Here is a 13214-nt window from a genome sequence, read left to right as displayed (position 1 = left end):
AGTTTGGCAATAGTTTTAACCCATCCCTTTCACATATAACCCATTCTTTTATTCTGCTCTTAATAAAATTGAACTATACTTTGATGCATTTTTCCCTAGACTTCTCTGTTCTGCCAGACTCTGTTAAGGTTTAGGGCAACACCTCTGTGTTTTTGTCGACCCTGTGGATGAGACATTGCCAAGATCTCCCCTGTCCTCCACTGCTCTGCTTAGGTCTTGTTGATTCATGTCTATGATCTCCCTGATTGAGTCTATCCATCTGGCATGCAGTTTTCCTCTCTTTATGCTGCCTTCCACCCTTCCCAGCATTATTTTCTTTTCCAGTATCTTCCAAAAATTATGACAATTGTTCTTTCTACTTCTAATGATTCTTTCCTCTGTTATTACCCTGTTTTTCTTAATGTCTATCTTAGTTTTCCTTTGTACTTGTTCCTTTATACTTGTATATACTTTGACTGGTTTGCCAGCCTTTGGGCTGAAATAATGTGAGACACAGTTAACTTTAGTAAATTTATTGGCAATCAATGGGAACAGCTCAGGAGACCTTCCTAGAAAATAGTTCTGTGTGGGTCAAAATTTGGCTACTGCAACCTTTTTAAAAGCACCACAGATCTGCAAGGTGCTCCCCTGACTGCAGGCTTATAACACACAAGGAAAGAGGGACACAGAGGGAAGATGAAAAGAGGCAAACACAACCACAGTGTCTCTTTAGTTGTGTAGTGCCTAGTATGATCAAACTGAATGGAAAACAGTTCAAGAGGGGGAGGAGGAAATGTCATTGCTAATTTCTCCACTGGGCAAACAGAGTGGCTCCCAATATTACAATTCTGCTTCACTGAAAGGGAGTGGAATGCTTCAGGAAGATGCAGTTTGACTTTGTGTCTCTTTGAGAGAAAGAATGAATGAGGTAAGCTGAGTGGAGATTCAGAGATTGTAATCTTGTGCATGCTTGCATGATTGCTTGGAAGTGAGCCCCTTGAAGACAGTTGGGTTAAGCTGTGAGTAGTACATCAAATTGTACTGCAAACCTAAAAGAGGTGTTGAATTTGAAGAGGACCGAGGAAAGTGAAATGGGTTCTCTGAATGATTCTGATTTTGAGCATAGGTGACTGGGTGACTCCTTGGCTCTTTCAGTCTTCATGAGATCTTCCATCTCAAGGGTGGAAGATTAAAGCAAGTGATGCTGAAGAACTATGTAAACCAGTTTTCCATTATGCTCAAGGAACACTATAGCCAGTTCTCTGCTATAGAAAAACAGTTTTGCAACCTGCAGAAATTACAATGAGTGGTGTTGGTGGATGCCACTTTTCAGTCCCTTGCAGCTGCCACACTAGCCCTTGAAAACAAAACCAGTAGTAGTCAGAGGTCCACTCTTGCTTCGGCAAAATCCTCTTGGGCAGGTTGACGCATGGATGGGCTGTGAAGCAAAATCTCTGCTCCTAGAGGTTTCTGGGAGTAGAAAAACTGGTCTCCTACCCCTCATGTTTGATGGGAGAGTGGAGTGGTCTATCAAGAGTTTTGAGGACTATATAATTATCATCCTGAACTACAGGATTTCATATCTCTTGGTTACTTTGTATAAATAATTTTCAGCTATGTGGAGATTGAAGGGACCACTCAGGTTCTGCTGCCTTGCCTCTGGAAATCCTGATGCATATACAACCATATCTCCCCAACTTTTGAAAGTTCACTGCATACCTTTAAAACACCACGTATCTGTTGTTGTTGTTTTAAAAAGAGCTGTCTTTCTTAAGATCCCAAGTAAGCTCTTTTTGTTCATGCATAGTTTCATTCTGGAGTGTGGAATACCAGCTTCTCCCTGTATAAGATGGCTGCCCCTTCTCTCTTTTAGTGTCTCAGCAATGTGCCTCCTCTTACTGAGTACTTCCTCAACAATCGCTATCTGGATGAGCTCAACTTCAGTAACCCCCTGGGCATGAAGGGTGAAATTGCTGAGGCCTATGCTGACCTTATCAAGCAACAGTGGTCTGGTCACCACCGCTCCATTGTGCCCCGCATGTTCAAGGTGAGCTTTCTTCTTTCCTCTTCTCCCACCCCCTTTCCCCCACTAGTGTGGGGTTAAAACCCGCCATTTGGTATCCTTCTCTCCTGCAGACCAAAGTGGGCCACTTTGCCTCCCAATTCCTTGGCTACCAGCAGCATGATTCCCAGGAGCTTCTCTCCTTCTTGCTTGATGGGTTGCATGAGGACCTCAATCGTGTCAAGAAGAAAGAGTACATAGAGCTAAAGGATGCAGCAGGTCGGCCGGATGAGGTAAACTATGTGTGTATGGGGGGGAAGGGGAGAGGAAGGACTAAATGGGATGTTGATTTTCACTCTGGGATTCAGTCTGTGGTATGGGTTTTCTTTTTTTTTTTTTTCTTCCTTTTTTTAAAATGGCAATTTGGAAATGAAGCTAGTCCAAATGTGCATTTTTCTGCCTGTTATCTCTCTAGTGTCCATTTTCTTGGCACATCGTGCTTCCATAGCTAGATTTTGGTCTGCTTAGATAATTTTGTCAACTTTATCTTCAGGGCAGTCTTGTGAAGCAGCTAGGGCCCTTTCACACTACACAATTATAGTATCATTTTAGCCGTCATAGTTGCATCATATGGACTCTTTGGATTTACAGGGAAATTTATGATTTTTACCCAGAGAGCTCCTGAAGTGCCTCACCAAACTATAAATCTTGGAATGCTACAGGTTGAGTCCATGATAGTGGAATTGTAGGGCTACAGTTGTGTATTGTGAAAGGCTCCTCCTCATTTTGCCTGATGTGAAACAATCAAAAGCTGTGGTTTGGTGCCATGGTCTAAGCTTGTTCACTGGTGCAGTCTAGGATTTTCAGGGTTTAATGTCATAGCCACAGCTCCAGCAGTGTAAGGGGCACCACCTAGTATGTGGAAAATCTCTGCATTGGTGTGGGATGGAAACAAAGGAGTGACAGCAAAGGTCTCCCTAAAGCCTGGTTTCTAGGCTAGCTTTCTCCAGTTCAGTGTTCTCCAGGTGTTATGACTGTTGATTGTATTGGTGGGATTAATGGGTGTTGAAATCTAAAACATCCAGAGCATACAGTTGTGAGGAATTATGGATTTGGCTGGGGCTGAGAAATGATGTGACGGTGGTTGGGTGTAATATGATTGGGCTTTGGAGACTCTGACCAGTGCACAGAGCCTGGTTGGGGAGTTAAACCCTTTGCTCTTTCAATGTTTTGGCCCACAGCTCCCATCAGCCCCATCCAGCATGGCCAGTGGGCAAGGCAGAGGTGGGGAGAGTGTCCCTATCTTGCTGCATCTAGAACCACTCAGGCGGTCTACAAATAAAAGACCACCACCACCAACAACAACCAACCCCCCCCCCCAAAAAAAACACCTAGTTCCCTGCCTTCAGGCTTACAGTTTAATTAAGACATGACACACAAAAACAGGGATGGTAGTGAGGGAGATTTAGTACAGCAGTTACTATCTCTTTTTCTCAGAGGCAGTGGCAGTTGGGATGGAGGGAGGCCTTTCATCTACTTCTGGGCCTAAGCATAATAAACTTGTGTGTGCTGCTTCTTCTCTCCATCCAAGGCTAGGGCAGTGGCAGTTGGGATGGAAAAGGGGCCTTTTCTCTGCTGATATCATTGTATCATTATCATCATTATATAATTGCATTATATCATTACTAGTCACACTGGAAGTGATGGTGTGGCTCACGGTGGTGGTGGAGAGAATACCCACTGGCCTCTACTCAGTTGCCTGTCACTGGATAAAGGTTCATAAGAGTATAAGTCCTATAGTATCTGGAAGGCTGTTTCCTCACTCCTGGAATAGTGGGTGAGATTGCCTGGTGTATTTCTGAACTGGAATGAACTGGGCAGCCCTTTGTATTGCCAGTTACTTAGACTGGGAGTGAAGTGAGGAAATGAAATCTCATTTGGATGCCCCGAATGGGTCTTTCCAGGGGACACTTTTACTCTCTGGAAGACACCGGTGTTGTTTTTCCAGGCTGTAACCTTAATGGATTTTTGAAACTCTCTCTTGAAGCAATTCAGGGTAACTGACTGACAGAGTGCATCCCATCTTCCTCTCCTCATTTGCATTTTTCCACAAGCTGGCAGAGGAGAGCGTGGGCTGACTGATCAATTGCCTTTGGGCTTTCAAGACTTCAGAGATAAGAGAGGCTGCGGGAGGGAAGGAGGGGTGGAAGATGCTGGGAGAAAGCTTTACCCTTGAGAGGGCTGATGGATGCCTCTGCCCTTTGGAAAAAAAATGGTGCTGCTGTTTCTAACCTTTCAAGAGCTAATTCTATGCTAAAAAAATCTAACTCCTCCATTTGTGGGTGTATAAATGTTCGAACCCCTTGACAATAGTGTGTGGTGTGCTGAAGAGAAAGGGTGTAGAGACTCTCACGTTTTAGCTTTTCTTCCTCCTTCCAGGAAGTAGCAGAAGAAGCGTGGCGCAACCACAAACGGCGCAACAACTCCATCATTGTTGACATCTTCCATGGACTCTTCAAGTCGACACTGGTGTGCCCTGAATGTGGCAAAGTTTCTGTGACCTTTGACCCTTTCTGCTACCTCAGTGCTCCCCTCCCTGTCAGCAAGGACCGGGTGATGGAAGTTTTCTTCGTTTCCATGGACCCCTCCAAGAAACCGGAACAGGTACCAGTCAGCCTTTTAGAAAGGGTTGTCAAGCAGAGGAAGACGTGAGTCCTGAGACTTGTGGGAAGGACCAGGGAGCCCATGTTGGACATGATGAAGACGGCCCTGGGTTTAATCTTTAGCATCTTGAGAGGGTTGGTTGAGGAAAGGCATCTGTTTGTGAACCTGAAGAGCTACCTTCACATGGGGCAGGAAATTGAGACTGAACTAGATGGAAGAAAAACTCTGGCTTCATATAGGACTCCTTCTTGTGTTTGGGGAAAGGAGGGAAAGAATACAAAGACACATGCAGCCAGTAGTGGCCAAATGAGCCTATTTCTGGCTGGGGGAAGAAAAGAGGCATGGAAATCTATATTTTTTTGTGGGTTTTTCAGGCTATGTAGCCATGTAAGGGCTGTTTGACAGTGGAACACACTTCCTCGGAGTGTAGTGGAGTCTCCTTCCTTGGAGGTCTTTAAGCAGAGGCTAGATGGCCATCTGTCAGGGATGCTTTGATTTGGATTTCCTGCATGGCAGGGGGTTGGACTGGATGGCCCTTGTGGTCTCTTCCAACTCTATGATTCTATGGTTCTAGAAGAGTTTCTTCCTGACGTTTCACCAGCATCTGTGGCTGGCATCTTCGGAGATAATAAACTCTTCTAGAACATGGCCACATAGCCAGAAAAACCCACAAAAAACTATGGATGCTGGCCATGAAAGCCTTTGACTTCGCATGGAAATCTGTCTCTAAGGCAATTCTCTTCCCTACTGCCGATAGATGCAATTTCACAGGAGCCTGGCTTTTGCTTCAGTAGACTAACTTCCCCCTCTTCCTTTTTTTTTTACAGCACAGACTAATTGTCCCCAAAGCTGGGAAAGTGCTTGATCTTTGTTGTGCCCTCTCTAAACACACGGAGGTGCCAGCTGAGCGGGTGAGTTGGTGGCAGGAGGGGGGCTGGCACAGGCAGTGCTTACTCATGCCTCAATGGATTTCAGGAGTGCTCTTTCTGTTTCCCCTCTGTAGTGACTGCCTTTTTCTCCATTTCTGCTTTTCTCTCTTTTTTCTCTCTTTCTCAGATGATGGTGGCTGATGTATTCAGTCATCGTTTCTACAAAATCTACCAGATGGAAGAATCCCTCAGCTGCATCTTGGACCGGGATGACATCTTCATGTGAGTCTAAGAGCAAGAGACTCTTATTAGTTGTATCTGGAGTTATAATACTAGCATATGGAGAAATAGCCATCACCAAACTGGGTCCCTTCAGATATGCTGCTGGGCTACAGCTCTCATTGTGACTCTTTGGATGTTGTCCTATCCTGACTCTCATTTCTTATAGTTAAAGATAGTTCAAGAAGAACCTAGGCAAAAGGGTCCCTAATAAAGTTCCATCATAAACCTTATTGTATATATCCGATGGCCTATAGAATAAAACAAAAATAGAATGAAATGTATACAAAATTAATATAATCATTTTAAGAATGTTAGACATAACTTTAAAACTATTTTAGCAAAACCCTGTAAAACCAGCAAATTAAAAGTGTGAAATTCACATCTATATTAGTATGTTCCTTATTAAAGCTTGTATGCAGTTTCTTAATAGCCAGTACAGTTTGGGTTACTGAGTAAGTAACAAATAGCTGCATATCAGCCCAAGAAAGTTGAGTTGCCACAGACACTACATGTTTTTGTGCCATGTTGGTGCCTTTTTTTTTCTTTCAGGATATCGCTTTTGTTTGTGGAGTGTTCAGTTGTCTCTAAGTGTTCTTTTCTGTCTGTGGTTATTTCTGTTCTTACTGAATCCATGAGGTTACTTTCTTATGTTTTGCCCTAGGATCTGCTTGGTTTGGAACCACTTTAAGATACATGTAGCTTGCCCTCTTCTCTCCTGCATAACATCCATCTCCTTCTGCCATCAGATATGAGGTGTCTGTGTCCCCATTGGAGGATCCAGCCACAGCTAATGCTGTGGTGCTTCCTGTGTACCTTCGGGAGCATGCCCAAGGCCGAGACTACAACGACACCTATTATGGGGTTGTGCTCTTTGGTCACCCACTCCTGGTATCTGTGCCACGGGACCAACTCTCCTGGGATGCCATCTACCAGCTCCTGCTGCATCAGCTCTCGTGAGTAGCTCCCAAGGTGCTGACCTCTCCCTAAGCCTGAATCATTGCCTGATGACTCTTTGCGCCTGTGTATCTTGCTGTGAAGGGGCAGTGCACAAGTATATTTCCCTAAAGCATCTTGTGGCACTTCATAAGTTGCTGGACTGCAGCTCCTATCATCCCTCACCATTAGATGCACTCTGCTAGGTCAGCTGAGGGACTGTCTAGCCCACCATTCTGTTTCCACACTGGACAACCATTTACCTTGGGAAAAATCTGTAAGCAGGTCATGAATTCAACTGCACCTTTGTATTTCCACGTTCCTGAGCAAATGTTAAGCAGAGCCATAGTGAGGGTGATATATTACAATTCTGTCCTCCTCGCTATTATCCAGGCTTGCTGGGGCTGTGATGAGAATTGGGTCTCTCAGCAACATCTGGAATGCTAAGGGTTCCCTACCTCTGCCACAAAATATCTGTTTATAGTTTAAACTGAATGGCTTGTTCTGCTCAGGATGACTCTGCAGCCAAAGTCCCTCTCTATCCCAAAGACTCCAGGTAGCTTACTGCTTCTTATGCTTCTACTCACACAGAGCAGTTCTGCAAAATACACTATATCAGTGGACCTTAATCTTTCCAAACTTGTGATGTCAAAACCTTCATTGTATATTTGTATAATGGCAGTAGGATTTTTCCAGCTCTCAGCACTTCATGTTACAAGTTTGCAGCAAGTCCTGACCCACCGGATATCTTTGGGTTTACTCAGCATTCAGAAACTGCTGACTGCTGTGGGAACAGCTTCCCACTTTCAAACATTGAACTTAAGTGGACATTCTACACCCTGCCAATATACATTTCTGTTCTATAAAGAGAGAGAGAGGGAGGTATTCATCACATGTATGGTGGGGCACTTGGATCTCTTAGAAACACATGTTTAGCCCAATAGGTTAGAAATGGTTTTTTTAAAAAATACTAATAATTGATGCAGGCCAACCGTGCCTGAATCAAAGAAATCAAATTAATTTTTTTAATAGTTTGCAAACTGATTTTGACAAGGACACAAATACCTGGCAGCATGTGATGGGAAGAATGGCTGAATTTTATTAATTAGAATTCTCCCCATGAAGCTTTCCCACCATCTGTTTTTGGTCCCCCCCCCACGCTCCTTTTGTTGTATTGCTGCTACAGGGGAGCTTGTTCTGGCAGGCCTTTCTCCTGCTTCTTCCTTTGCAGGCTAAAGCTGGGAATGACCCCCACCCTTCTTTTGCAGCCGGTATGTAACACAACCTGACTCTGAAGAAGAGGATGAACAAAGTGAGGAGGAAGAGGAGGAGGAGGAGGATCTCTTCAATAAGAGGCCCAATGGCCTGAGTGAAGGTAAGTGTGGCTGGAGAGAGAGCCTGGGGGAAGGCAGAATTCAGAACTGACCTTCCTTTTCTGTCTGCCCTCCTTTTATGAGCCCATTAGAGCTCTAAGATCGTCCGAAGAGGCCCTTTTCTCTGCCCACTGCCCTCTCAGGTTCGTTTGGTGGGAGCAAGGGAGAGGGCCTTCTCGGTGGCTGCTCCCAAGCTTTGGAACTCCCTTCCTAGAGAGACCAGGATGGCCCCATCCCTGCTCTCCTTTCAGTGGCAGGTAAAAACATTTTTATGCCATCAGGCTTTTATAAACGAATGAGGGTTGGGCTTCTAAATGCTATGCAATTTAGGCATCAAGGTTTGTCTATACTTTTAATACATTTTAATGTTTTCAATGTGTAATGTGTCTAACTTTTGTAATTATTTGTTTTAAAATTTCGTATCTCATACAGTACTGTTTTTAATGTATTGTTAGCCACCTTGAGCCCCTATATTGGGAGAAAGATAGAATAGTAATAGTAATAGTAATTTTCCCCATGTTCATTTTGTAGGGGAGGAGGAGGACGAGGAGGAGGAGGAAGAAGAAGAAGAAACAACGGTAGAAGGATCCACTAGCCAGGAACCCAGCTTGGAGGTGGAGGAAAAGGTCTTGGATGGATCTGTGGGAGAGGAAGGGGCTGGAGTAGAGGGGAGACCCAGCCCCGACCCATCTCCCCATCAGCACTCCCAGTCCCCCCAGACACCTTCTTCTAGCCCCAGCCCCCCTACAGCCAACCAGGCCAAGCGCAAATGCCGACTGCCACAGAAGCGACAGAAAATTCTCTTCACCCTTCATCACGTCAATTCTAATGGTACCAGCGATCGAATGGCCAGCCAGGATGAGGGCAGCACTCTCTCCTTCAACTGTGAGTCTCATTTCTAGGGGGAGAGGTTGCTTTCTAGTCTACTTATGGTTGTTGGAGGAAGTCCTGCTGCCTCATCAAGAAAGAAGTTAGAGAGAGTCCCTACCAGGTTTTGCAAGGACTCTGCACAGAGGTGGAATCCCCTTAAGTTCTAGTCCTGAAGCTAGTCAAGAGAAGCCTAGGCCTACCAAAGGGTTTAAAAGATCTTTCCTCAGATTTCTTAACTTAAAAAGCAAAAGCATCTGAATGCAATGCTCATTGCTTAGATGCTCAAGCATTGTTTTACTCAATTGCTTCCTTGGAGGTAAAGCCACTCACCCTTCAGTATTCTAGCTAAGGAGTGCAGAGGTACTGGGTGGATAAACAGGTTTTAGAGTACTTTTTGAATTAAAAATAAATAATTTGTGTATTAAAATTTAGTCAAATGAATACTACTTTTGTTTTAAGTTTGTACTGTATTACATAGACTTATGGCGGCCCTTTGGTTGTACACTTAGCACTTCTGTCCTCTGGTGCAGAGATGGGCCTGCTGAGATCACTGGGTAGGTGGGCAAGAAGCCCCTGGAAAGATCTATCCCATTAATCTATGACCTGAGGAGTTTGTTAATAAGAAGATCCGGTAGAAAAAATATTACAAATTTCTGAGTTTCCCGCCAACTGGTTGAGATCTCTTCTCTTACAGTTTTGTACTGTTACCTAGTGATATGGTTTGATCAGCACCTTTGCTTCAGATGTGCCATGCTCCAGATTAATCAATAGATTAAGAATAGATTTAGAATAGGAAAATTATATTTGTTTGGAGCTTTTCTGGAATTTTATAAGTGACCCCTCCCTGACCCACCCCAACACTCACCATTTCACCTTAGGGTTACCATGTGGCCTCCTGTGTTAAATGTAAAGGTGAGTGCCACCTTGACCTCTCATGTTACATGTTAAGGGAGCTGAGTATCAGAGAGGGAGTATGTGTGTGCTCTCCTTGTGGACAACCATCTCTGCTTGCTTTATGGAACTCCCATGCTCAGTTTGGCCATCTTGTCTCCCTAAATTCCAATTTCTTCCCCTTTGCTCAGCCCAACCCTACCTCGCTATGGATTGGGATTCTGAAATGAAGAAGCGCTACTACAATGAAGCCGAGGCTGAGGTAAGTGTGAGAAGTGTACTGGGTTCCTGACCCCTCTCTCCTTCTCCTGAGCCCTCTTCCAACTGTGTGCCCCTCTTCTTCAGGGTTATGTCAAGCATGACTGCATGGGATACATGCTAAAGAAGAACCCGGTCAGACTGCAGGAGTGCATTGAACTATTCACCACTGTGGAGACACTGGAGGAGGAGAACCCCTGGTGAGAACATGGGACTCTGGGGGAGTCACATCCAAGCTAAGAGAAATTCTAATGCTTCCCTCATGGACTCCATTTGAAACTTGTGTTTTGTTGCCAAGGACAGTTGCACACATAGGAGCAGTTGGGCTGCATCTCCCTCTCTGTCATTCAAGCTCAAGATTGATTGTTGTCCAACTGGTCACATTAATTTCACATCTAGTGGTGTCAGTTGAACTGAACTGAGTATGGGACCCAATGGCCATAGTCTAGCTGGTTTTAAACAAAACTGAGCTAGCTTTTAATTCTAAAGTACTGAAGTTGGAAGCAAACCATAGGAGCTGTACACAGACTCAAGGACTATTAGTTCAGATGCCAACCCTTGGGAGTAGACCTTTCTGTGATTCTAGAAGGCTTCTGATATTTAAAAACAAACAAACAAATAGCGTGTGACTTATTTTGAAGTTTATAATGGAATTATTTAGCCCCCATCCTCAAATCAGTAGTAGTAGCAGTATTGCACATATTTTTTAAAAATATATTTGGTAGAATATAAACGATTACATAAAGAAAAAGTGAATGAGTGTTTGTATATATATATATATATATATATATATATATATATATATATATATATATATATAATCATAAATAAAGAGATAAGAAATGCAAAAGTATAATAATAGAAAGAATAAAGTGAATTGAAAAAATCCAGTTGAGATCCTACCACCCAGGTGAATATATTATCCTATCTATACTAGTTCTTTTATTTTCTTCTAAAAAACCCAAATATTCAAATAATGCTTATAAACTTAATCCTAATGTTGCTATGTCTCATCTTAAGTCTTTAACATACTCCATAAAGGGTTTCCAAGCTCTTAAAAAGTCATTTATACCATTGCCATTAACAAAGTTAGCCCATTTTTCCAGTTCAGCAAAGTCCACCATCTTTTCCAGTCATTCTGAGATATTCAAAGTCCCCCCCCCCCCAATTTTTGGCATAGTCTAATCTTGCAGCTGTAACCATATAATATAATAATGTTTTATGCTCTTTCTCATCCTTATTTTCAAAATCAGTCATATTTAATAAAAAACACTTTGGGTCTAAGGGCGACATCTTTATTCAAGATCTTTTGTGTAACAGAAGTACTTTTCATTCAATAATTCTTAGCCTTTTTACACATTCACCAAAAGTGGAAAAAGGTCCTATCTTCTGTTGACCCAACACCTACTGTTAGTCCTTTTATACATTTCTGCTAACCTATCTAGGGTCAGATACCACCTAAAGAACATTTTATAATAATTTTCTTTAAGATCATGACTACCAGTAAATTGAAGTTCTCTTACCCATATCTTTTCCCACCAAGTCATCTGAATGTTGCATCTTAAATTTTTTGTCCATTATACCATACATTCCTTAACTTGTTAATTCTCTGTATTGTACTTTACTAATACTTTATATAATTTAGTTATACGGTGGGCTCTTCCCTTATGCGGGGGATCTGTTCCGGACCCCCCCATCAAAGGAAAATCCTGCATATGCTGGAGCCCCATTAAAGATAATGGGGCTTGTGCCCGTGGGGCACGACCCCATTACTTCTTCTGGGGTGCACCATTTATGGCTTTTTCTGGCACGACTTTCAGCATATACGCGTATGATGTGGGCGCACTATAATATGATTGTCTTCCAAATTAATTATAGTTTCAAATTCTGGTTTTTTGTTGTTGTTGCTCAAAGCCATAATTTTTCTTATCATTCTTAAATCTTTATCTCAGTTGATACTACATCGACCATTGCATTTTAAATCCCTCTCCCTCTAATTTACTAAACTGTTTTTTTCCATCCATTCTGGTCTTCCTCTAATAAATTTCTGTATGTTATCCAGTGTGTCACATTACCTAGGTCTCTCCTTTAGAAAGCTTCTTGAGGAGACAGGTATTTTGGAATTTTAGGATTCAGTCTTTTCTTATATTTATTCCAAACTCTCATTAGACATTTTCTTATATTATTTTTAAACCCTGAATTTGCCTTAATTTTTCCATACCAGAGAGATGAATGCCATCCAAATTTCAATTCATGGCCTTCTGATTCCAGTAACTTTGTATCTTCTGACCTAATCCATTCATTTAACCATGATATACAAGCTACTTCAAAGTATATTTTATGTCTTTTGAATCTATTAATATCCCCCATCTATTAATCTTCTAATTTTTACCTGACCAAATAAATTTTATCAAATATTTTCCAGTTTATAAAAGGCACATTCAAGGTGATCATTGGAATTGTTTGAAATAGGCACTTCTTCTTTTAAATAAAACCCCTTAAGGTGCCTTATAAGAATTAAAATATAGAAAAGCTTTAAAAAGAACAATAAAGCAATGTATGAATCAATATCTACAACAGAACACTATCTCTCTCTCCGCCAAGGCTAACAAATCATTATGGTAATCCATGGAAGTCATGCTTATAATGAAAGGCCACCCAATCAGAAATTAAATGCCTGTAAGTCTATAAGGCAAACATCATGACCTGGCACACAAAGGATGATAATCGTGCCAGGTGGACTTAACCTCTGTATTCTGCTTCACCCATCCAGATTATTTTCATCTCTTTTCTTCTTCTCTGCAACACTCTCTTGCCTCCATATATCTGGCACTGAATTCCTCCTTAGAGTCTAAAGTTGCTTGAATGCTAGTCTTTGTGGAGGATGGTTAATGCAATGTTTACACCCAGTTCCTCTCAACTAGGTATTGTCCCACCTGCAAGAAGCACCAACTGGCCACCAAGAAGCTGGACTTATGGTCGCTGCCAGAGATCTTGATTATTCACCTCAAGCGCTTCTCCTATACCAAGTTCTCCAGGGAAAAGCTCGACACCCTTGTGGAGTTCCCCATCCAGTAAGTCAAGTGATCAGAT

General features: G+C 42.5%; 1 protein-coding gene across 1 annotated transcript in view; it reads left to right on the top strand.

The window, feature by feature from the left end:
• The window catches only part of USP11 (ubiquitin specific peptidase 11), a 30114-nt gene that overhangs the window by 11594 nt on the left and 5306 nt on the right, over positions 1-13214 (top strand). Inside the window, exons 8-18 of the mRNA XM_042451690.1 lie at positions 1853-2026; positions 2116-2274; positions 4421-4645; positions 5473-5556; positions 5702-5796; positions 6543-6749; positions 7998-8104; positions 8634-8987; positions 10055-10125; positions 10209-10321; positions 13046-13195. Of these exons, the coding sequence (XP_042307624.1) occupies positions 1853-2026; positions 2116-2274; positions 4421-4645; positions 5473-5556; positions 5702-5796; positions 6543-6749; positions 7998-8104; positions 8634-8987; positions 10055-10125; positions 10209-10321; positions 13046-13195 (1739 nt within the window). The remainder of the gene's footprint in view (positions 1-1852; positions 2027-2115; positions 2275-4420; positions 4646-5472; positions 5557-5701; positions 5797-6542; positions 6750-7997; positions 8105-8633; positions 8988-10054; positions 10126-10208; positions 10322-13045; positions 13196-13214) is intronic.

This window comes from Sceloporus undulatus, chromosome 2, assembly GCF_019175285.1.
Source record: "Sceloporus undulatus isolate JIND9_A2432 ecotype Alabama chromosome 2, SceUnd_v1.1, whole genome shotgun sequence".
Taxonomy (NCBI): domain Eukaryota; kingdom Metazoa; phylum Chordata; class Lepidosauria; order Squamata; family Phrynosomatidae; genus Sceloporus; species Sceloporus undulatus.
This window is presented reverse-complemented; position numbering and strand designations above follow the sequence as displayed.